Here is a 25,014-nt window from a genome sequence, read left to right as displayed (position 1 = left end):
GGTATGTGCTGAAGAATTATGAGGCATCTGCTTGGATTTGGTTTTTCTCAATCAGTAATTAATAATACCTTGACCACTGGTATTACCATGCAATAATACCATCAGCTTAAAGCTTCTTAGTTCCCAGATGTCCTCGAGTGGGGGATGCTAAGTGCTCTTTGTTCTTCTAATACAGAAACACAGAATGGTTGGGGCTGGAAGGCATCTCTGGAGCTTATCCAGTACAGCCCCCGGCCAGGCTGGGTCACCAGGTGACACAGGAACACATCCAGGTGGATTTGGGATGCTTCTAGAGGGGGATGGTCCACAACTTTTCTGGGAAGCCATTCCAGTGCTCTGCCCCTTTATGGAAAGAACTTCTTCCTCCTGCTGGGGTGGAACTTGTTGTGGTTTAGTTTATTGCTCCTCGTCTTGTCACTGGGCATCACTGATTCTGGCACCATCCCCCAAGAACTGCCTTGGAGACATTTACACGCATTAATTAATTCCTTCGTAGCCTTGTCTTCTCCACACCTTTATTTACCACACCCTTAAAGCTTACCTGTTCCAGGATGCCCCTGACTACGGGATGCATCTGCTGCCTGTGTCACTGACGAGAATGAACCTCCTTTCTTCTGATCCGGCTTGAAAGCACACCGAGGTTCCACCCCAAAGAGCGCTCGGCTTGAGGCAAACTCACAGCATCCCACACCCCGCAACGCTTGTGCCGAGCATCCCAGGACCCCACAAGCCGCCTGGGGCACGCTGTGAGGCCGATAATACCCTCCTTACTTTCCTCATGAAGCACTTCCAGAGGGCAGGAGCCGGGAAGGAGGAGCTGCGGCCGGCCCGGCCCCGGACGGACGCGCTGTCCCGCCCCGCCATCGCGCTCCGCCCTTCCGCCGGGACATGGCGCAGGAGCTGCGGGGCATGGATGGCGACGTGGAGGACGGCGAGCTCTCCGGCTCCGACTCGGACATGCCCGGCGCCGGTTCCCCTGGACAGGTGAGGGTGGGCAGCCGCCGGACCGCCGGGCCGGGGGGGTGCGGGACGGGAAGGCCGCGGAGGCCGCGCCTCGGGGGGCTTCGCCGGCGTCGGGCCCTCGTTCCTGGCCCGGGGGCTTCTCCCAGGGCTTGGTGGCCTCTCCCGGGGCTGCTGGCAGGGCTGTCGCTGCGCTGCTGGCTGTCCCTGAGCCGGTACCGCCGGGGCCTCCCCGCGGAGCCGCTGCCGCGCCGGGCGCGTGGCGCGAGCGGGAACAATGGGGACAGCGGCGACAGTGAGGGCCAGCCGCGGTGTGACCGCGCCGGAGAGCCCCGAGCGCTGCCAGCCCCAGCACCCCGCGGCTCTCTGTGTCCGGGTAGAGAGGCAAGCGCTGTCCCCGAATCTCCCTGTGTCGCGTTATGTCCCCTCCGCCACCAGCCCGAAGTCCCCAGCCCAGGAAGGAGCTGGAGCTGCTGCAGCCAGGCCAGAGGAAGCTCCAGGATGGGCAGAGGGATGGATGGAGCAGCTCTGCTGGCAGCCAAGGCTGGCACAGCTGGCACTGCTCCCCCGGGCAGGAGAAGCTTTGGGCTGAGCTCAGGGTGGCCTCGCAGGGCCTGAAGGGGCTGCAGCAAAGAGGGACAGAGACAATTGCCAAGGGCTGCAGGGACAGCCCCAGGGAATGGCTCCCAGGGCCAGAGGGCAGGGCTGGCTGGGACCTTGGCACTGAGGAATTGTTCCCTGGCAGGGTGGGCAGGGCCTGGATCCCTGGCAGTGCCCAAGGCCAGGTTGGAATGTTTTTCGGAGAAAAACAAAACTCCACAGCTTTGTGAAAGCTGTAAAGCCGGTATGTTTATTACAGCGCTGCATGCACGTGGGAATCGTTCCACTAAAATGACATGCGTACCTCTGGGAACTTCAGGTCCCTTCTTATCCCCCTCTCAAATCCATATGCATACAGTTTCACAAAAGGTTCATATATATTCATTCTACTGATTTCATGTGACACTTGCTACTAATTCTTCAGACGGAACTCTTGGGTCAGGTTGCCTTGCCCTGTCTGCTCCTCTCCTCCCTCATCTCTTGTCCTTCTGCTGAAGCAGTCCTTCCAAGCACAGGCCATTCAAGAGAACAGGCAGTCCAACTAAACAGCAAGCAGCTACAGACTTAATTCAAAGATGTACATTTCACCTAAATCAAATGGATTTCTATCCTGGAAAATTTCTACTCTGTCTCGGGACATTGGGGCTTGAGCAGCCTGGGACAGGGGAAGGTGTCTCTGCCATGGCAGGGGTGGCACTGCGTGGGATTTAAGGTCCCTCCCAATCCAAACCAGTCTGTGACGTGCAGAGGGTATGAGGAATTCATTCTGTGAGGAATTTGTTCTGAGTGTGAGGTATTCACGGCAGTGTACAGACAAAGATTTCAGAGATCAGTGTGTGACACTGTATGTGTAAGGAATTTTGTTTTCTCCAGCTATTTTGTTCTTTGCGATATTGTTCTGAGAAATTAACTGCAAAAGAAGTTTCTTATGGAAATCTTCAGTCTTTTTTAATTTATGCTGTGTTTGAGGTTTTTGCATTACACTTGAAGTTAAAAGTTTGTATTTCATAACACAGTAAGTTGAATACTTCCCTTTTCCTGTCTGGAGAAAGAAGAAATGGCACCGTGTCAATGAAAACAGTAAGACTAAAGAAAGAATTTTCATTTCACCTGAAATTGAAGGAAGAGATCTTATTTTGAAAGATAATGGGACAGCATATAACTTTATGATAAGAAATCAGTCAGGGAATAACTGGAATTAGGAGTATTTGTATATAAGTGGAATGATTTTTTGGTGGGGGGTATTTGTTCTAATTCATGAGACATAGTTAATCCATGGTGTCTTGTTGGTTTAAAGGAGGAAAGCTGGGTGATTCTTTAAAGGTTCTGCTGTCCCCAAATTGGTCATGTGCTGTCTTGACTGAGACAGGATCACAGAACAATCTGAGTCCGAGCACCGTCCCAATTTTGTAGGTTTGCTTTTGGGGTTTATTTTTGGTCATTTGGTCTTCTTATTTAAAACTGCAGAGAGATTATTAACTTTTCTGATGTTACACAAAGCTCTGGTCGGTTGCTGTGTTGTTCTGGTATTTTACTGTTCTTAGAGCCTGCTGTGCATCTTGCCCAGTTTGCGCATATTCACCACTTTTCCAGTTCTGTAATAATTTTTGCTCAGCAAAGTTTGCCTGGAGGGGAAGAGCAGCTCCTGACGTGTTTCTGTGTCAGTCATGCTCTATTTCATGCTCAGGCACTCAAAATACAGCAGTTTCAAAGGATGCTCCTGTGCTGTGGCTCAGGAGATGCTCATGGAGATCTGCATGGCCACAAGGGACAGAATTATGTCATTTAGCTAATCGACAACATGACAGCTCTTCTAATTTTCATGAATAATGTGTTTCAATTCCCTTTTTAATTCCAGAAGCTGCACACTGGCAGTGATTCCTGCCGGCCCTTCCAGAGCAGCCTCTCATCCTGTGCTCCCAGTGTTCCTTACAGGACCACCAAGAGCCTGGACTCCAGCGAGGAGAGCGGCTCCGACTCCGACGATGACAGCTGCCTGTGGAAGCGAAAGAGGCAGAAATGCTTCAACTTCTCCCCTGCCAAACCCGAGCCCTTCCAGCTCAGCCAGAGCCACCAAAAACAGACTGCTCTGCGCGGGAAGAAGGTCAACAACATCTGGGGCGCCGTGCTCCAGGAGCAGAACCAGGATGCGGTGGCAACTGAGCTTGGGATTCTGGGCATGGACGGTTCAATTGACAGGAGCAGGCAGTCTGAGACTTACAACTACCTGCTGGCTAAAAAGCTGATGAAGGAAGCCCAGCAGAAGGAGGCAGAGACTTTGGATAAGGAGCTGGATGAATACATGCACGATGACAAGAAGACATTGCCAGCAGAGGAGGAAAACGGGCAGGGCTTCCTGAAACGGAAGCGGCCCGTGAAAGACAGACTGGGGGAAAGGCAGGAGATGAAATACAAGGGAAGGTATGAGATCACAGAGGAAGATTCAGAGGAAAAAGTGGCAGATGAAATTGCTTATCGGTGAGTTAAATAATGGTGCATCTTCACTAAATATTGGCGGTTCCTAGAAGGAAGGGGGAGAAGTTCCCCTGTTGCTAAATGAGGTATCACACCAGATTGATGCATTGGGTTTTAGCTTTTATATTTTTCAGATTATATGGTGCTTTAGTGTGTACTTATGAGCTTCATATTAGGGGATGCTAAGCTCTCTTCACAGAGTAGGGAGACAAAACAATTCCTGCTCTAGATTGGGACCAAGGACAGATGATCCAAATCTTAGGCCCAAGAGCACAAACAACAGTGGAATGAAGAGAGAAAAACAAGCAGGATGGGACTGCACGGGCTAAAACTGGAATGGGACAATGAACTCCAATATGCAAGTGGATCAAAACTTAGAAAAGTGAGAGACCCTGTGACTGGTTGTCCATTTTTGTCACCATTTTGGGTTCACCCGGGGTGTAGCCCTGGCTGGGCTCTTGTGCTGCCCAAGGGGATCCACTGAGGCCTTTTAATAAATCCCTACTTTATTCTTTAACTCAGTCTAGACTCTGCTCTAGGTCGGCCTTCTCAAGGCATAAAGGATCACAAAAAGCATTTCCAAAATCCTGGGATAAAAATGCTTCTCTGTGGCTGGTGATCTTGCAGAAACATCCAAATAATACTACCTGTTTCTTTAATTTTTTATCCTTATATTTACAGAGCCACTAGGGTTTATTTAGGAAGAGGGCGAGGAAAAATACTGCTTCTTCCTTTAGGAAGAGGGCAAGGAAAAATACTGCTTCTCATAATACAGATTTAGAGGTGGCTTTTTTTGGGAATACCCAGTGATTGTTTCAAGTTTGACAGTAATGCACACATGCTGTGGTCATCACAGAAATCTGCTCTAAACCTTTGAAACTGTAGATAACTTGGACAGTGCAGTGTTTTGGATGGAGTTAAACTGCCACACTCCTCTTTTAATGGTGCAAGGGAAGAAAATTATGTTAAATGGGAAACAAGACTTAGGAGATTTACTGACACTTAGCTTGACATTTAAATAAAACTTGGGTTATTTGTCATAGTTGGTTTTATACATGTGGTATTACTTCGGAATCTGGTAATACTACAGCAATTAGTTATTAATGCTATTAATCGTTCTGGGTAGTTCCTCATTTCTTAATTTGAAAAGTTAAAACATATTTCTTGCAATAAACTCCTTTTTGTTCTATTAAGCTTCATTGAAATAGACAAAATTTTTCTTCTACAAATAGAAAATTAGGATTGTCCTAATTGTAGTAGCCATGGCACTGAGCTGTATCAATATAGTTCTGGTTGTAGTGTAATTTTTTTGTTGTTTTGTTTGCTTTTTATAGATTATGGTAGATCAGTCCATAAACTGATTTCTTCTTTGTTATGTAGGTTTGACTGAAATGGCACATGATACAGGGGAACTTTTATACTTCCTGTTTTCTCCAGTTGCTGATTTAACTGTAAAAAGTTAATTTTAACTGTTAAATGCAGAAGAAGCTTTTATATTTTGATTTCAGAGGTTTATGCAGGTCTTTGCAGTTTCATATTTGGTTTGATATTTTACACATCAATAGGAGGAAAATAACCACTCAAGGCATTTTCATTGAAACAAGTTTTAAAAATGCTTGCTTCAGGGAAAAAACATGCTTCAGAAGCTCAGTATTTTGAAATCTGATTCAATAAACCATTTAAACACATTTGAACAAATCTTCAGCACAAAATGAATTACTCATTGTGGAAGTTCCACAGTCAGTTAAACTCAAGGAATTTTCCTGACAATAAATGTGCCTCTTTTTTTTTTTCTTTTTTTTTTTTTCCCTCCCTCTCTGTTCAGACTTTGTGAGCCAAAGAAAGACTTAATTGCTCGAGTAGTGAAAATAATTGGGAAGAGAAAAGCCATCGAGCTGCTGATGGAAACAGCTGAAGTAGAGCAGAATGGGGGACTGTTCATCGTGGTAAGGAAAATGTCACCCTGTGGGTTTGCCAGGGATGGGCAGGGCAACAGCTCTTTAATTGTAGAATTTTTACACAAGTCTCTCCTGCTTCACAGGTTCTCCTGGAGTTTTATGGCCTTCCCTTGCCATGTGACTCCCCTAATAAACATAAAAAAATAACTTGTGTAACCCCTAAAAAAATGATCCGTGTAACCTTCCCGCAGGATTTGAGCAAACAATAAGGGGAATGATGAACCTGGAAATTACCCAGGTTCTTGTGCTGAGATTGGTGTCTGATTTGCAGGGATAATGCTGTGTCTCTTACTGTGGCTCTCCTTGGAATCTTTCCCTCATCCTTGAGGATGAAGGAATCTCAGGTTTGAATAAAAACCAGCATTTCCAAATATCCCATTTTCAGAATAACTCCCAAAAGAGAAACTTAGCTTTATTCGGGACCCACTGGCTTGTGTATCAGCAGAGCAAAACTGAGCACTGATTTCTGTTAAAAATAGTGATAAAAAACTCTGTATTCCTTGGTTAAGTTGTCCATTTTTGGTCTGTTACTGTTCTTGTTAAATAATGATCCCCAGTGCTAAAAACACAGTGGGTAAGAAAAGCTGTGGGTGAGGAAAAAGTGTAAGGGTAAGAATGAGGAATTGCTTTCACTTGATTACAATTTTTAAGTTTCATCACTTGGAAGTAGAGAGGAGGCAAAATAAAGTAGGGAAAACACAATCAAAAAAAAAAACCCAACCAAATAAATTAAAAAAAAAACCAAAACCACCACCTCCCTCCTTCAAAAAAGAAAAGGCAATAAATTCCAGCTAGCTAGTTGTGTTAGAAGCATTCTGTTGTCTTGAAATTAAAAAGTGTTTCACAGAGGAGGAGTGGGAAGGGTTGCTTTGGGAGCAGATCAGAGTACACTCTTTGAAAGAAGGCAGATCACAAAAGGCACCATGAAATGCAGGTGATAAAAAGATGTTCACATGTGCTGTTTCAAGAGCCTACTTAAAACCTGACCATCCCTCTTCTTGGAATTTTTAGATTATATAGTACATTATTTATCAGGAAAGCATCACACTTTGCACCAGTATCATCCAGTTTTTACTGGAGTGAAAGCAGTGTTTTATACTGCAAATTTTAATTGAATGATAATAATAATAATTAGCACTTATAATTTACAGAGGTTTCAAAGCTATGCCCATTCCAGGCACTGCTGTTGCTGTACTGAAAACTTCTGTGTCAAACGTGGTGGGGAGGAATTTTAAAGTACAGGGTGTGTTTCCTGTGCTTTCAATAGAAATGCAAAATCCTGCAGCATTTTGCAAGTTGTAGCATTTCTGAGCACAGAAAACGATAAAAAAAACTCTGGATGAACATAATTTTGTTAGATTTGTTTTAGAGATTTTACTGAGCTTATGTGTTAGGAATGCTCTGAGTGTTTAACCTAGTACATAACTTGTTGCAGATAACTGTGATAGTAGTTAGAATATTAGTTGTATTTTGTTTCATCTGTATCAAAATCAGGTTTAGTGTGTGGTTTAAAAAATTTACCATTATATTCTAAGGGAATTTTTTTGTAACTTCATTATTTTTCTGTCCAGATTTAGCAGGCTGATTGTTGACCTTCATATGACTAACTCAGTCACAAATGAGACATAGCCAAGGTTATTTTCATCTGCTATTTGACATACCAGAACTTAAATTGGCTTTATTCTGCCTCAACATTGAGTGTTCCCTTAGAGGCTATTTTTTTTTCCAACACTTAGCATTAAGCTTGCTATTCCTAATTTCCTCTCTCCCTATTAAGAATGGCACCAGGAGAAGAACACCTGGGGGTGTTTATTTAAACCTGCTGAAGAACACACCAAGCATCAAAGAAGAAAAAATCAAGGTAAAAATGTCAGGATTCCAAATGTACATTCTCATTTGGGTTTTTTTCTTCCTACTAGAAATGTCACGACTGAAACTCTCTAACTTCTAATAAATGTAACTGTTTATTCCATTGAAACCAGGCTTTCACATTCAAAAGACAGGCAAAAGATAAAAGATCTACTCAAAAAATGTTGAATTGCTATCAGCTCTAAGCAGAGAGAACTCACTTTTGCATGTTGCCAGTCACAAAAACCTGTTGAGGAAGATGAGGTTGTAGAGTCTGGCAGAGGTAAATGTTAGATTTTCCTGGTTTGTAGATTTGTATTCTTTCCAGCAAAGCTGTCCACGTTGCATTTCTCCCCTTGGAGCTTTGTGTCATTGTGCATGCACTGAATGCAGGTCTCCCAGGGGAATATTTTTGTCCTGTATACTCCAGCTGTGGCACCAGGCAGAATTTCTCATTAAACCAGTTGATAGTCTGAACCTTATCTGAATTGCTCACTGGGCTCATCTGTGGTGCTCTTTAAATCAGTTTTGTAAGCTTGTAAATACTATTTCTCTGAGATCTTTTAACTTAGTGAAGAAAATACCAACTTTTTTTTTTGGTGGCATATGCTACTTTATTTTAAAAGTTTTTATTTTATTTTTTTTTATTTTGCTTCTAGGTGGGTACAGGTAGTTTTATAAACCCTTTTACAGTCTGATACTGGGAATTGAGAAAAAAGTCAACTTTGTGTCAACATTGAGATTGTTTGAACAAAAAAAAAAGAGACAGGAAAATAAACATCCTTTCATAGCTTGCAGTGGTCAGAAAAAAAAAATTAGGAGTTGCAAGGCTGATCACTTTACACTATTAGAAAGTAAATTTTCTGTTCTACCCCTTTTTCTTAAGTGCAGTCTTTTCTCACACTTCTGCTCTCAATAACAAGTAGCTTAGTTAAATATTGACCAGTATTTGTAGTATTTTCTTTTTATTACTTCACTATTTTTTTTTTTAGGAAATACCAGTAAAATGAATATGCAAATATGTTTTGTTGTTTACTTGTTTTCTTTCAAGGAAATATTCTATCTGGAAAACCAGAAGGAGTATGAAAACAAAAAAGCTGCCAAGAAGAGGAGAATACAGGTTCTGGGGAAGAAGATGAAGAAGGCCATCAAGGGGCTTAACCTGCAGGAATATGATGATGCATCTCGTGAGACTTTTGCCAGTGACACAAACGAGGCCCTGGCTTCCCTGGATGACCTGCAGGAAGGGCACCACGAGGCAAAGATGGAACCTGAGGATACTATTGAAATTGATAATGCCCACGATTTGGAGATCTTCTAGTTACTAATATTCTTGATAGCAGAGTCTCTATAAAAACATGTTAAATGAGGCTTTCTTGTAATCCCGTGGCTTCTTGTTTTCAAAGCATGGGTAATACTTGATGCTGAAGAACAGGAGGTAATTCTTAGCTAAATTTAACAGCATGAAAGACTTTTAATTGTCTTGTTACTAGTTTGCTGAGTCCTCAGAAAATGTTAAGATTTTTCTAGATAAGAACCCTGCGTCACCTTAGGAAGTGTTTTTAGTCACATGTTAGGTTTAGGAGTTAAGGCTATGTTTTAACCAAATACTTCTCATTTAATTTGCTGAAGTACACAAAGTCATCAGGTGAGCAATGCTCTTTACTACAGATAAACAGAAAGAACAATTTTAGTCTTGATACAAGTGATCATATATTAATGTGGCAGTGTATTGACAAAAACAGTATTTATAGGATTAAGACCTGTAAAAACAGATTGGTTTGTGAAATAATTTTAGTGGTCATTGACCTTTGAATAACAACCTTGTAAATAAGCAGTATTGAGCAATGTATGCTTCAGATTTCTGCAGTATTTTTAGTCTTTGAATTCCAGTGGTGGCTTGAGCTTCCTATCTGTTCTGTCTAAACATTTTTTGTGATTAGACACACACCTAAGTTCCATGGATCTTTTTGTTTGCAGACAAATGTAACTGAAAGCCTTGAGAGTATTGAGATTTTACTGAGCTGTGTTCCCTTCAAGGGTCTGTAGACTGTACGTGCAGATATAAATCCTTTACCTTGCAGTTCTTCTTTCTGTCCTCCTCCTGTGTGCAGTGAGATAATGTGCAGCTTGCAGAAGATCTGGAGTTTTTCTGTGCTGACTCTTGCAGGGGATATTTTTTTTTATTACTTACTTGATGCAGGACACTGCTGTGTAGTTTGTTAGTTCAGCCGAAAACAATTTTTATGTTGAGTATTGTTTTTAATATAGCTAAAGAACATGTGCAACACTGATATCTATGTCTAAAGTATTTTGTCACTAATAAGTTGTGGCTTTTTTTGTGAGTAGACACTCTTCAGCCCAACTTTTGCCCATAAATTTTGTTCATATTTGAGTTTCAGAAGGAAAGTGTGTCAGTAAAACACATAATATGTTTATAAGATTGAACAATCCGGTACAGCCAAGAGCTGGCATTTAAAGAATTGCAGCATTTGAAGAAACATTTCTTACACATAACAGCACATTCCATTACCTGCCTTACTAAACCTGGGTTTGGACTTTCCTGCTTTTTATCTATTCACATGTCAGAGCTCCCAATTGTTAAAAAGTTAATCAGATGTGCAGCATGCCTTTGCTGGTAGTAGTTGCTCGTGCTGAAATTACAAAAATTCTTATTTTTTCATTAATTTTCCTAACCAGTGATGGTCAAAGTAAACTGGTAACTTCTGTATGGGAAACAGAGTTTTGTGCTGTTTAATTGCTTTGAGACTGTACCATTTCATCCTGGTTTTGGGAATTGCTTGGGGATATGTCTTAACTCTTTTCTGGATAGAATCAGCAAATTGTAACGTTGGTTTAAGCAACTTTTTTATCGTTATGTAATTTGCACTGTGTATTTTTTTAATGTTAATATTTCTAACGTTGATTTCCCAGGCAAGGGGTACTGAAATGATGTGTAAAGTGTTGTCTTTAACAAAAAGGTGATTAAGCAATTGGAGAGGGCAGTGAGGATGGGATGGGGTCTGGAGAGGGGGCCTAGGGGCTGAGGGCACTTTGAGGGTCTGTTCAGCTGGAGGAGACTGAGGGAAAACTCATTGGGGTCTTCAAAATCCTCAGGAGGGGAAGAGGAAGGCACTGAGTTCTTCACTCTGCTGACCAGTGACAGGACCTGAAACCTGAGGCTGGGTCAGGGTTTTCAGGTTTAGTTTGGGTATCAGGAAAAGTTTCTTCCCCCAGAGGGTGATTGGGCACTGGAACAGGTTTCCCAGGGCAGTGGTAACAACACCAAACCTGACAGAGTTCAGGGGTTGTTTGGACACTGCTCTGGTCAGACACAGGGTGGGATTGTTGGGGCCAGGAGCTGGAGTGAATGATCCCTTCGAATTCAGCAGATTCCATGCTTCAGTTTCCTCCCTTTCTTTCCTTTTCTTACCTCGTGGTTGCTCTCTATTTTCCCTGTCTTTCAGTGGAGTCCTTCCAAAAGCCAAGCCAGTTCAAAATGATGAGCAGCCAAGTCTTCAGGCTTGGTCCACCAGCAGTTTTGTGTTTGGTATCAAACAGGTTGCATTAAGCAGCACCAGTTTCTGTGTGGTTCTGCAGTTGAGACAGAATTTCTCTCTCAGCTCCTAATTAATCACCTTGAGTCTTCTTGGGCTGATCCCTGCACAGGGAGCAGCCCTGCCTGTCTTTTGTCTGGAAGCAGATCTATGTAGATTTTGGTAGCTGATGTCCTGCAGACAAAAATGCAAGCAGCACAGGTTGGGGTTTAAGCTCTTCAGGTTTTTCTGATGAGTAAGTATGGTTGAGGCATTATTTTTGCTGGAAATAATGACTCTGTACTGCTGGTACAAACATCACCCTCCATCCCATAAACTATACCAGCATAATGAGCCATCTCTGTTACAGCCAGAGAAGATGCTGAAAAACTGAGGGAAAGGTGCTTTGGTCTGAAAACACAAAGCTTGTTTATAACCAAAGACCTTTTGCTACCTTGCATCCAAAATTCCAGTGATTTTTGGTACAACTGGAAAAAATAGTTTATTAATGATTGAGTTTAACTGTGGATCTTGAAGGCATCATTTGAAGTATAATTGCAATTTTACAGATTCTCCTTCCCCTTCCAAGTAGGTGATCTCATTAAGCTCTCAAGTTCTTATGCTCTCTGGGCTTATTAACTGCTGTTCACCAGACTTCTCAACCAAGCATGGAATAACACAGTTCAAGGTATAAAGGTGATGGAAAAAAGGAGGTGATTGTATTAATTATGACATTTTCTGTTACAGAGAAGATTAATTCCTTGTATTTTTTTAGAGTAAAGGTGAAGGCATAGACTGAGTAATAAAGACAATTCTTCAGGGTTTTTTTTAAATTCTGAGTTTTTATCAGTCATAAACTTCAGTATGACAATGCTCATTATTTATCCCCTTAACTCAGACCATCCTATCAGGCAAGTCTGTCAAAGGCAATATTTAAAAAAAAATACATCTCTTTCAATATACAGAGGAGAATGCATTGCTCCAGTGAATACAGGATTACTTGGCGCCCTGCTCCTGCTCCAGTCAGCAGCACCTCAGAGATCCAAGCCTTTTTCTGAACCACTCTGGGGCTTCAGTGGATCTGGGAATATCCATCCGGTCTTGGAGCTTTGGCATCACAATTTCCTTAAGGGATTCCAAGAATGTGGCAGAGACAATGACTGCAACTTCCTAACACCACTTCCTGGATTCAGCAGGCAGCTGGAAAACATGTGCAGCAGCTGTGACCTCTTGGTGATTCTGCACCTCATGCATCCCACCTTATTCATGACCTGCCAGACCTAAGAACTTCTTGCAGGAATTCTTCTTTTATTTAAAAATAATGTATTTAAAGGTTTCTTGTCTCCCCATCTGCAGTGGTGACAGATGCCACTTTTTCAGAGCTGTGGGAGGAACACTCAGCTGTGATACATTTAATATTGCCCAGCCCAAGTGCATTTCTAGAGTCATAAACATCTGGACCTTAATACTGACAAAAATGAGGAATGTGTATCTGAAGGCTCTACACACAATTTAGCTATTCTAGACACCTTTCCTGTTGTTTGGGTTCTTGTTTCTTTTTTTTATGCTTGGCCAGAAAGATTTATTTAGTTATTTAAAGAAACAAACAAACAAAAAATCAACAATTTTGTATCATTAAATACATACAGAAAAAAAAATCTTTATTTTGAAAACTTTTCACCTAATAGAATGCTTTATTAATTGACAGCTTACTAGTGACTCAATATATCAGCATTGTTGTTTAAGACATAATCCCTTTGAAAGGTATTCTCATTTTTCTGCGGAAAAATGCACTTTTTTAGTTTGCCATCTGAATTTTTCATTTGTTCCATCAATGATTAATGGTGTTTTGGTTTTAGTTTTCTCCTCCAATGGATAGTACAGCTATTTACAGTCATTATTTTATATTTGATGTTTAGTTACCACTGATGAGTTTTGTACTGACACCCTTTCAGCCACTGAAATATCTTTATTCAACATGCAGAACTGGGGGAAATAGATCCTGGAAGACCATTCTGTCTTGGAGCACTAAGAGAGACCTTACCACGGAGCTGAAAGAAATGCCTCATAAAAAAAACAAAAAAAAAAAAGCCTCGAGAAATTTTAATTGATATCCTCACACATTCCCACTTCCAGATGTTGGACAGCTGTGATTGCTTTTCCATTTGGGAAACTCATGAGCTGCTTTTTCTTCTTAGAAAACAAACTGGGACAGAATAGTATGTAATGTTTAAATGGCATACAAAACTGCACCAAACTGTTGTGTGGACTACTTTGTTTATAAAGAAAAATAATTTTAAAACCCCACCGATTTGCTGTTATGTTGACACTCTTTGGTAAAAAATATGACAGCCTAAAATATTTAGGACTCAGGGTTTTGATGGAAAATCAGAATGTCTGAGTAGATGTACAGGAGCTATGCAGTCTTATTTTTCCCTGAGTAGTCTCAAATCTAAAAAAACAAGTTGTATTTATATTTACTTAGAAAAAGATATAAAATTTATCTTGTACCTTGTTGCTGCTCCATTAAGAACTTCTGTCATGGTGGATAAAGAGCTATGGTTGACACAACCTTCTTTTCTACAGAAGTTACTTATAATACTATTTCCATGCTTTAAGAGCAGGTAACACCTTCTGGTGAACCTTACTTAATATATCAGCATTATTTGGTTTTTATTTTTAATGTATTCCTCTGAGCTGTTTTGTGCAAACTGCTTAGTTTCCTACCTTACCCAGATACTCCCCAGTGAAAGGCACTGACGGTGAGTTTCCGTGCCAGAACGTCCTCAGTACCTCTCAAAAGACTGGAGATTTTTGAAGGTTTGGATGCCCCAATTTAGCCAAAAGAGTAGAGCAGATGAATTCCTGAGCACCACAGCTCAGTTTGAAGAATGATGGAATGAAAAGATCAGGGAGCAGGTAAAGAAGGGTCTGGTCATCAGGATTCCTTACCTTGAAGATTTATTTTCCTGGGTTCTGCCTGCCCTGACTGACTGGCTGGGCTCTCAGGAACACCCTGCTCAGCAGCCAGCTCTGGCAGTGACCTCCAGGAGTTTCCTGTAGATAGGTCCAAAAGCATTTATGGGATAAGCTCCATTTCCTCTCCTCTCTCCCTCCCTTCCTCCCTGCTGCAGGTTTGTTTACTTCCTTCACAAATGAAAAAAGGGAGTGAGACATGAACCTGCTGCAATTTTCTCAGCACAGCAGCCCTGCAGAGAACGGAGGGGTGTGTGCAAGTGAGACAAGACAGAAGGTAATTCTTAGAGTCATCTCAGCAGTTATACGAGGAGTTAAACAGATGAGATTAAAGAGGCTGTTCATTAGTAATTAACACGTCACTCTGCTGCTATCTACAAAATCAAAGTCCCTGCCCCAGAGATAGCTAAGAGAGAAATCAACAGGTTCCTGCAGCAAGCCCTTAAAAATGGGGAATTAGAATAAAAGTAGAAATAATAGTAATAGAAATAATAGAAATATTCCTATGAAAATCATCTAGTTCAACTGCCTGACCATTCCAGAGCTGAGAAAATTTAAAACCTTTTATTCAGGCTATTGTCCAAATAAATTGTTTTCAGGCAGGGGTCAGGCACGGGGTAGCCATCACCTCTGTAGGAACTGTGCTCCTGAACCTCCTCTGAAACACCTTTGAGCCATCCCCACCCATCCTGTCACTGGACCCCAGGGAGTTCTGTACTCCCTCTCCATATTCCCTCCTCAGGAAGCTGCAGAGAACCACGAGGTCATCCCTCCAAACAGGACAAACCCAAATTCCTCAGCTGCTCTTCATGGGACATGGGACTCTGGATGCATTCCAATACCCTAATGTGCTACTTAAACTGTGTCCAACACTATGTGCAGAAAACCCCACAATGCTCCTTTGGACTTTTGGGAGTGTTTTAAGAGCTGCCAGTTTTATGTAGGGATACTTAAGCCTTCCAGCAGTGAACAGGAATTTATAACAATGCTAAACCATTTCCATGAAAATACTTGATTCGAGTAATAAAGAAATAAAATAATTAGGATTATTTGATTTTTATGAGGAAATGAGTTTAAGTGGGAAAAGCAGAATTTTCTTCTCTGAAGATGTAATTACTTGCAATTTTCAAACCAGCACACTTTCACTGTAGTTCAGAAATTCCTAAAAAGACGTAGATAAAAGTGCCTTGATCCTTCAAGGTGAAGTAGGTAGATGTTAACAGCCCGACTCTAAACCTTTAGCCTCTAAATGGAGAACACACCACACAGTAGGATTTAATGAGCCTCTTTCAAAAGCCTAAAAATTATCTACAGACTGCAGTCCAGAGTTGGTTGCACTGCAGGAAACAAGGCTGTGCTACAGCTTTCATTTGCTGCAGCTTTCATTTCCTTACAAGTGTGATTTGCACAGGGTAGAAAATAGAGGAAAAACATTTCCATAACATAACCCAGTGATTCTTCGTGGGAGGAGTAATTTCACTTGAGATATTTCACCACTGCTCAGGGCACAGAAAGAAGCCCTTAAGAGCAACATGTGAGAAAGTGTCTTCTGTAGTTTCCCTACTCCTTGCATGGGAATTTCTGCATGCCCACAACACCCTCCAAAATATTCCTATATAGCTCTGTGATTGTCTGTAATTCCTCTTCCCCACACAAGTACACCAAAGCGTTTGCCTCAGTTGTCTCTAAGGATGATCAGACTTCACCAGCAGCATGCAGACCCCTGGGCTATCCTAAATGTTTCAAAGCTATCAGAGCAATGGTTTCTACCCTGTTTATTGTACAGTATTTTGGAGAAAGAGAATTAGACCGTCCAGGAGGTAGAACTTAGCTTCACCTGGGAGTGAGCTTCCTCCCCATTACTGGAAAAAAGGAAAAACATTAAGGGTCCATGGGCTAAGAGTATTGGAAATTTTTCAGAGATAGTTCAGGAGACCTGAGAGAAATTGGATGGTTTTTCTAAAACTGAAAGACAAATAAGAAAGAGCTGTGTTCAGTGACTGGTGGTTCAAGCTGAAGATGTGGGAAAGGCACCAAACTGAGCAGTTGCATCCCTGAAGGAAATCCTGTGCAGGTGCTGGATAATGTCTGTGAATCAGGAATGCGAGGGGAGGAAATCTGGATCTGGTGTGTGCTGGGAGGACAGGCTTCCCCAGAGGAAGAGTAAATGAAGAAAATGGCAGTTTGAGAAGTTTAGGAGGTGTTATCAGCAGGACCAGGAGCCAAACTCAGCAAGCCACAGCATCTAAAGTCCTAAAACCCAAAAGGAGGCACCCACCATATCCCTGCCTCAGCATGGGCAGGAAAAAATAATTTTATTTATACGTGTTTATTTAGTTATATCAAAAACTAAGTTTTAAAAATTCGGACAAAGTGTGCCATCTCTGCCTTCCTCTGTGTGTCGCTCCTGCCCAAGCATTCCCTAGAGAAGGACAGGCACTAAAATAGCTTTTTGTCAAAAGGAGCTGGCTGTGGGGTTGTTTGTGCTGCTTGAATGTGCTTATCAGAGACCAACAGCAGTTACTCTTAAGAATAATGATAATAAAAAAGATAACACTTTACCACTGTTTTGTGCTTCTAAGTCACTTCTTTGAAGGTAGTTTTATGATGTTTGTCTGTAGAGCTACAATTTTCACCTTTAAAGCTCAGTCAGGTAATTACGCAAGGATTACCAGGGGAGGAGGAAGGAATAATGAATTTTCTGTCCTAAAGCATGCAAACTTGCAAGTGAAAAGGTTTATAGTAAATAAATCAATTGATTAACAAAGGTAACTATATTCATTAGATTTTTCAGGTATCTCTAAGTAGGATGGTCCTTTTCTACTTGGAGTTGGCAGTTGATTCAGAGTGAAGTATGAAGTTTATCATGCAGGCTGGACAAAAAATAAATTACTTCCTTATTCTTTCTTGGTTCTTTCTACACACTATATTTCTCCAGCAAAATATCCTTCCATATTGGTACACACCAGAGGAAAGGGTATTTTGCCAGGGCACATTTAGGGGAAATCCCAGGCAAGAAAAATTAGCTACATCCTGAAAGGAAAGGCAGAGGAGAAATAAACAGTTTTTTTTGCTTTAAGTCTTTATTCCAGAACTTTGGAGATGATGTCTTACAAGTCCACTATTGCCTATCTGCACACATATTTTCAGAACTAAGTCATCTCTGCAAGATGTTTAAGCAATCTTTGGCACGAGGCCTGAAATAATTATTCAGATATCTTTAAACTTTTGGAACCAGCAGAGTACTATTTGAGCCTTCGAGAAGTTGGGAGAGGATGAACAGATTCTCAGAGTTTTAGAAAGCACAGGAGCTTTCTTCTGTAGCCAGCACATCAGTATCTTAGCTATTACCTTGTTTGCATTACACTACTTTCTTTGTAAGAATATATAGGAAGTGCATTATCTTTTAAAAAGCTTTGTTGTCAAAAGTTGTTTTTCCCACTCACAGGCTACTACAAGGCAGAACACCTTTCATTCATGAGATAAGGTTTCTGTCTGCTAATTCCAAAGTGGTTTTTTATCTGTAAGAATATTAGCTCAAGTTCTTTTTGGTGCCCTTAGCAGCACTGAACATCATTTGCTATTTCAACAGTGCCCAAGAGAAGCATAAAGTATTCACTTTTGAAAAGGGTACAGAATCAAATAAGAGCCTTCTGTGAAATCCTGTCCTCTGCTGAGCAGAGCAGATCACATTAAAGTTGGCATGGATGAGCAGTCATTTATCCCTGGATGGAATTTGGCCCTTTGTGAGATGCCATTTGGAATTAATACCTAAATCTTTTAAACCATGAGGAACTAAGCTTCAGGATTCCAAAAATTCTTCATATGCAAGGCAGCCAATTATCAGTGTAAAATAATTTTATGTATTATTGTAAAATAGTTTTACAGTGATGCAATTTAAAAAATATGGCCCTGTAGAAAATTAACAGAAGGCCTGAAACTTGCAAAGGTGTGACTTAACAATATTGATTCTCTTCTCCTCCTCCTTAGAGAAATTTCTAAAGGTAGCATGATTTTAAATGTAGTTTCTTGTAGTTTAAGCAAGAAGCAGTGTAGTGACCAAGAAGCACATGTGCCCCCAATGCACTCAGTGCAAAAATGATTTGGGGAAATTGCTGCAAACTGTGCCAATTTGGGGACAGCTAAGGCCAAAATTTGCAATGAGACACTCATAGATCGTGGAAAGTCTTATATCTGGAGCCTTATCTGGCAGAAAAATAAAATTAAATAAAATACAGGAGCATGAATCTACAAGTATACATACAGAGCTCACTGAAAATAGTTGCAGGTAAAAAATAATAAAATAACAATATTATTCTTGTTATAGAAAAAAATAATCCTATCTTTAGTCTGTGCTTTGTTAATTTAGTAGCTAAGGGGACTGCTGAAGTTTTCCAACCCATTCCCACCGCAGGAATTGTGTTCCTCGAGCTGAAAGATCAGATTTTGTGTTGCTGGACCTTGGGTTATCTCACCTTAATTCCTTTATTCATGCTGGGGAAGTGAGCTGATTTTTCAGAGAACTTGCTGGCTGAATATCAGAGGCAAACACAACACATTACTTTAGCCACTGAAGCCAAGGGGCAATAAACAACTTTTATTTTCTGTAGTTAATTCCAGGGTGCTCTTGCACTCTGTAACGGGTGTAGGAGAACTTCAAGAAGTGTTGTTCTATGAGCAAATTTATTCTGTGAAAGGCAGTTATTAATGAAAATTACAGGGTGAGATTGGTTTTGCTGAAGTAGTCAGGATCTGGACAATAAAGTTCTGCACCCTGGTATAGATCCTTCTTTCTGAATAATTAGTCCTGCTCATACCTGCACACTGAAAAATGCTTATAATGATGTTACTGGTAATTCAAAAGGTAAGAACCTGCCAGTAATGTGCATTTCCCTCCAGAAGTAAGAAGCAGCATGCAAAATTAAAGAGCCATTCTTAAAAAGTAGTAAAAAAATAAAATCATAAAAAAAAGAAAACATCTTAAACTTGCAGAACTAAAATTCTCCTATACTTGTGGTTACAATGTTGAATTCATAAAGCCCAGAACTAGAAACTTTTAATTAAATATACCTTGAAACTTCCCTCTCAAGTTTTGGCAAATCTTTATATTTGTTCTCAAAGGATATTTTTTTTCTGAAATGACTACTTGAGTGCTTGTAGAGTTTTCTGGGGATCCACAGTCCCACCTAACTTAGGGCCACAAATAGCTGGGCTGTGAAATGACACTGCTATGAAATTGCAGTGTTTTGAAATTGCAATCTCTTTCCTCGGACAAACAAGATTTTGGACAGCTTGACAGATACAGCTAAAGCAACACTTAAAATGAAGAGTTTTCAACTATCAACTTCAGCAGCCTGAGCAAGTCTTCTTTATTCTGAATTTTCAGAGAACTCATAAAAAACACATACAGAATTTCCACTGGAGAGATACTGTAAGGCAGTACTACATATCTAAGAAATGAAGTTTTCTTCTGGGCTTAGGAGGAAGCTTGTCTTAATTGCATTGTAATTGTGTTGTGGTTTACAATGTTTTCTTTATGTCAGTCCTCTGTATCGAAATCCCTTGACAGGTTGAAGTCATCCAAATTCCTAACTCTGAAACAATATTCACAAGGCTTCTTCACGAATGTGACTTATTTAAAGAATAACTCTACAGTCAAAATGCCAAACTTACAAATCATAATCAGTTAGTTGCAAACTCATTAAACAAAGCCATAAGGATTTTGTACACCCCTGTGTCCTCAAAGTATGAAAACTGATATTTTCAATGCCTGCAACACCCCTAGAACAAACTCTGACACTCCTTATCTTTGCAGCCACGTAGAAGAGGCTGTTGGAATAAACTAAATATAAGGGCATGTCTGGACCAGAAACCTGCTGCATGTTTATTGTGTTTTATTTGCACTGCCACTCACAGCAACTTGTGTAGGAACAGAGAGACTGTCCACTTCTAAGATTTCAGTGTTTTCATGGAAGCTCTCAAAAAGCACCCTAGCCTACCCCAACTCATTCCAACAGTGCTGAGAGCAGCTCTGCAGGTGGGGTCTCACCTGAGCAGGGCAGAGGGGCAGAATTCCCCCTCCCCTGCTGCCCACACCGGGGGATCAGCCCAAGGTATGTTTGGCCTTTTAGGCTGCCAAATAAATAATTTGTGGTATCTCTGTAGAGTCGGTTTGCCAGCCTGAGTCCTGTGAGGCTCAATGATACCTGTGTGATCCTTTTGACATAAACTGCTGACCAGCCCTGGGGCTGGGGTCGGACCTTCTCCTCTCTGAGAAGGACTTCAGAAAGTCTGGACATCGTTTTTGCCACCCATGACAATGCAGGTCTGATAATGCCAAGGCTGTGGCTTTGATCCCTGTATGTGCCATTCACTTAAAAGCCGGATTCAGGCAATGCGTCTGCATCCCTTCCAACTCAGAATTATGTGTTTTCTGTGAAACCTTGTCTGAAGCTCCCACCCTGCCTGCCCCAGGCTGCTGCTGACACAGTGGCAGCAGCACAACACCCACAGGGAGCGTCCTGATCTGTGCTGCTTCCTTGGGCTCCTCAGGATCCAGGCAGTCTGAGGTGCCAGGCACGACAGAGAAGGATCGAGGTCCACCTCCAGGGGCTGGAGGGCTGTGACCCAAAGGAACCGAGCCCAGCTCAGCTCCCGTGCCTGCAGAGCTGCCCCCAGCCCTCGCCCCGCACTCAGCTGCAGATCGGAGCTAGCTTCTCCTCAGCCCGGCCCCTCGGTTCGGTGCGGCCATCCCCGGGCACGGAGCTCCGTCAGCTCCCCCAGCCCTGCCCAGCCCTGGCCCCTCGGCGGGGCTGGCTCCGGTGACCAGCACCAGCCGCCCGGCCCCGGTGACCAGCAGCAGCAGCCCGGGCGCGGCGCTGGCCGAGGTGCCCGCCGAGCCCAGCTGTGAGGGCAGGAGGGGCAGGGGGAGCCCGAGGCGTCCCCTGGGATGGGGGGGGCGGCAGTCAGGCTGCCCAAGAGGGACCCCGAGGCTCTGTTCAGCCCCGCTCCCGTCCCTCGGCAGCCCAACGAGCACGGGGGCACGGGCACGTCCCAGAGCCCGCAGCCGGCCAGAGCGGGCCCTGCTGCCGGACCTCCTCTGCTCGGTGGGAGAGGACAGAGGGGCTCCGGAGCCCTTGGGGTTGTCCTGTCGAGGATAGGCCAATGGCGCGGCTCTGGGGCCCGGAGAGAAGGGGCAGCCCTGGCCCAGCCCGGCCCTGGGGCTCATCCCCGCCGAGCACCCGCCGATCCCCCGCGGCTGCTCCGGGCGCTCCAGCTCCTTCCACTTGAGGGTCTGTGCAGCAGCAGGGAGCGCTTCCCTGGAAACCCTCGGCCCAGCAGAAGCTGTGAGACGGCAAGGGTGCCCCGGGAAGGAGACCTGGGGGCTTTGTTCTGGGGTGAGCCCGCCCTTACGGATCCCCGGCTGGGGCGCGCTCCCACCGAAGTGTCTGGGGCTCTCTTGGGGACAGCCGCGGGGCACAGGGACTGAGGATCAAAGCCGTGACCTCCCACACCGGTGGGGACAGCTGGGAAGCCTCTGGGGACACCGGTTGGAAGCCTCTGTGGCCGGGGGCTGCTGCCAGGCCCTGCTGGAGCAGGCAGGGCAGGTGTTGGAAGTGGCCGTGCCAGGTTCTCTGCCCCTGCTCGATCTGCAGGGACCCTTCCTTCAGGCTGGGCTGGGAGAACACTGCCAGCAGCCCTTGCCCCAACACCCGGGACCCCCAGGAGGTGTCAGTCCCCTCTCCTGACCCCCCTCCCCATGCCCCCATGCATGTGTAAAAGGCAGCTTCCATTCTGTGAGAAGCTCCAAGACTGGCACCAGGCAGGGAGAGTTTGGAGCAGTCAACCCACCTCCTGACTCCAGCTCAGGCCAAGCCAGCTCCCTCCCCATGGCCACAGAGCCAGGCTGCCAACACCGCTGCCCTGACACCACACTGCTCGCCATCTCGGCTCTCTTCGACAGCATCATGAGACCCCTGAGCAGCAAGGAGAGCAGACCATAGTTCTCAAGGCTTTGCACTGCAGAGTGGATTCCTCTTTCTCTTGGTGGGAGCTGAGCAGCGGACAGTGAGTTCCCCGCAGTGAGATCCCAGCAGAGCAAGGCTGTCCGCACTGTGCAGCTCCTGGTTTCCAGGACCAGCTTTGGGGTCACTGAGGCTTCTCCTCCTGACTCACAGCCAAGGCGATGAGGTATCTTCCTCCTTAGTGTGGAAGAGCCCTTTGTGCCCAAGCTGGATGTGCAGGACATTCTCCAGAGTCTGAGGCCAAGAAGAAGAACATCTGCTCCTACAGTCAGATGCTGTCCCTCTGAGGCCAAGAAGAAGAACATCTGCTCCTACAGTCAGATGCTGTCCCTGCTAGGGGATGTCCTGCAGCATTCCTTGGGTCTGGCAGCCAGAGAGCGTCGTATGCCTCTGCCCACAGGGAACAAGCCTTTGGGGCTGTGGGGGCTGATAGCTCTTATGTTCTGCCACAAAGGTCAACATGCTGTGGGCCAGTTTCCTGGGGTACTCGTGAGCCAGCGTTACAGGCAGGGCAACCAGGCTCTCCCCAGCTGACACTGTGTTGTGTGCTCCAGGTTTTCTTGGCTGCTGTCCACAATTTTGGGACCTGGAAGGGCCACAGGTGAGGGTGGTGCAGCCTCTGGAGCACAGCCTTGTCCTCAGCTGCCCTTCCCATCCCTCTCTGCTGCTGAAAGGTGGTTTCAGGTGTACCTGGGCTTGGGAGACAGGCTGGGCTCATGGGCACAGGGCACAGGCCGTACAGACACCCAGGTCTTTCTGGTGGGCATGACTGGAGCTGTGCTGGGACACCAGAGTGTCCCCTGCTCAGGGACAACAGGAACCCTCCAGGGCCAGCCCTGCCCTGTTTACATTGTGCTGGGTGGGAGCCCTCCCTGGAGGTGACACAGGTGACACTGCAGCAGAGGAACAAGGCCAGCCCCATGTCCAGTGACCCCATTCAGGCAGCAGGGTGGGGAGAGGTGTGTGTGTAAAATTTCAGCCCAGGTTAAACCTCCTGGGCCCACTCCATAGCCATCCTCCCTCCAAGACCTGCTGGAGAAGGTTAGCTTTCCATCCCTACTACTATTTTTGGGTGTGCAAACATAATAAACATAGATATGCTTAGTAATTATTTAAGAGTTGATAAGGACAATATTCCAGATGTGGACGAGTGGAAATGAGTCATTTTCACTCTAGAAAGAGCACTAAATTATTTTCTAGACGAGCAGCTCTGGAAGTTAAAACCCTCCAGAACCCCAAACTTTCTAGATCTTTGTAAAAACAGAAGAGAGGCTCTCTGACTGGCAGGAGAGCAGCATATGTGAAAGACAAGCAGGCTGCTAAAATCTGGTTTTCTAAAATTCTGTGCTATACTTGTCCAGAGATGTGGAGCACATCAGCTTCACAAGCACCCACCTTAAAACAGAGAATCTGGGAAACTCATGCCTGCTGTTACCTGTCACATGCCAGAAGAGACTGAGGGCAAGTGTTTAATTTTCTTTAAGATGTTTAATTTTGCACTGACTCACACAACAGGTTTGTTTTTCTCCCCTGCCTCTAAGGGGTCAAGGATCTGTTGACTAAGACTTTGAGTCGTGATTAATCTGACAAGTTCATATAACTAACCTTTGAAAACAAAGCTGACAGCTTCATAAAACTAATTACAAAGTCTCAGAAGATGGCAATAATTGATGTATTCCCAAACTATGCACTTACAATGTGAATTAAAGTTGTCCTGTCACAGGACCAGCCACAACACTGCACTCTTATGTACTGGTAGGGTTAATAGCTCTGAAACTTCATGGCAAAAACCTTTTTTTACCAAAAAAACTAGTACTTCTCTATAAGCGTAAGCCATCTGTGCTAACAACTGGACTCTCCAGCAAGGAGATTCTGTATTTACACTCTGTTTTCTAGCCTGGTCTGCAGAAATGCAACTTTTCCAGTTTTGCATGGTCTTTTTTAAAGTGAGCCTAACCTGACCTTCATGTGGCACTGTGTAATTATGAGTTTCTGCTTCTCCTTTACCTTCCACAGCTTCTCCCCCCCTCCCTCTCTCTCTGTCAGTGTTTTGCAATCACTGTGGGGAGTGATTTCAACCACAACTAACAGCCATATCACTGCTTCTCCCCTGTGGGTAGCTCTGCAGTGCTGGTAGACAACTCCCTGGGCCGTTCTCAGCCAACACCAAACGCCCACCCCATGTGTTTATCTCTTCAAACACATATCCCTGCCTGGCTCAGCATCTGCCTAGGCAAAGCAAGCTGGAGGGTGGTGGTTTAGATGATGATTTAGATGATGAAAACCAGAACAGGGCAGTTCTTGTGATGGTTCTTTTTGCTTCTGTTTCTCCTGCTCTGCTTCCCCTGCCCCAGCACTCCCTGATCTTCCAGCCTGTCACAGGCAAATGTTGTGTGTCCATGTCCCAAATATGTTTATTTATCTTATTCTGGCTTTTCCTGGAGAAAGAGGCCCTGCAGAACACTAAACAAAGTTTTCTAAGGAAGTTTTCATTGTGAAAGATTCAGCAGAAATGAAAAACAGGCTTTCCATTCTACCTGAAACAGCAGATTAAAAATTGCAGATTTTTTTAATGTCATTTGTTTGTTTTCATTTCATATACTCATTTAGTATTGTAGCTTTCTTTGAATCCTGGTA

At 43.7% G+C, this 25,014-nt stretch overlaps 1 protein-coding gene across 1 annotated transcript; it reads left to right on the top strand.

Annotated features, from left to right (window-relative positions):
• The first annotated feature begins 833 nt into the window (after positions 1–833).
• On the top strand, positions 834–10,794 carry PHAX (phosphorylated adaptor for RNA export). The gene is made up of 5 exons (XM_030237247.2): positions 834–984; positions 3,419–4,038; positions 5,861–5,981; positions 7,771–7,854; positions 8,893–10,794. The coding sequence occupies exons 1-5, from the start codon at positions 889–891 to the stop codon at positions 9,160–9,162; spliced, it is 1,191 nt and encodes a 396-aa protein (XP_030093107.2). The 5' UTR covers positions 834–888; the 3' UTR covers positions 9,163–10,794.
• The last annotated feature ends 14,220 nt before the right edge of the window (positions 10,795–25,014 follow it).

This window comes from Serinus canaria, chromosome Z (assembly GCF_022539315.1).
Source record: "Serinus canaria isolate serCan28SL12 chromosome Z, serCan2020, whole genome shotgun sequence".
In the NCBI taxonomy this organism is placed as follows: domain Eukaryota; kingdom Metazoa; phylum Chordata; class Aves; order Passeriformes; family Fringillidae; genus Serinus; species Serinus canaria.
Note: the sequence above shows the minus strand (reverse complement) of the source record. Positions and strands in the feature narration are given on the sequence as shown.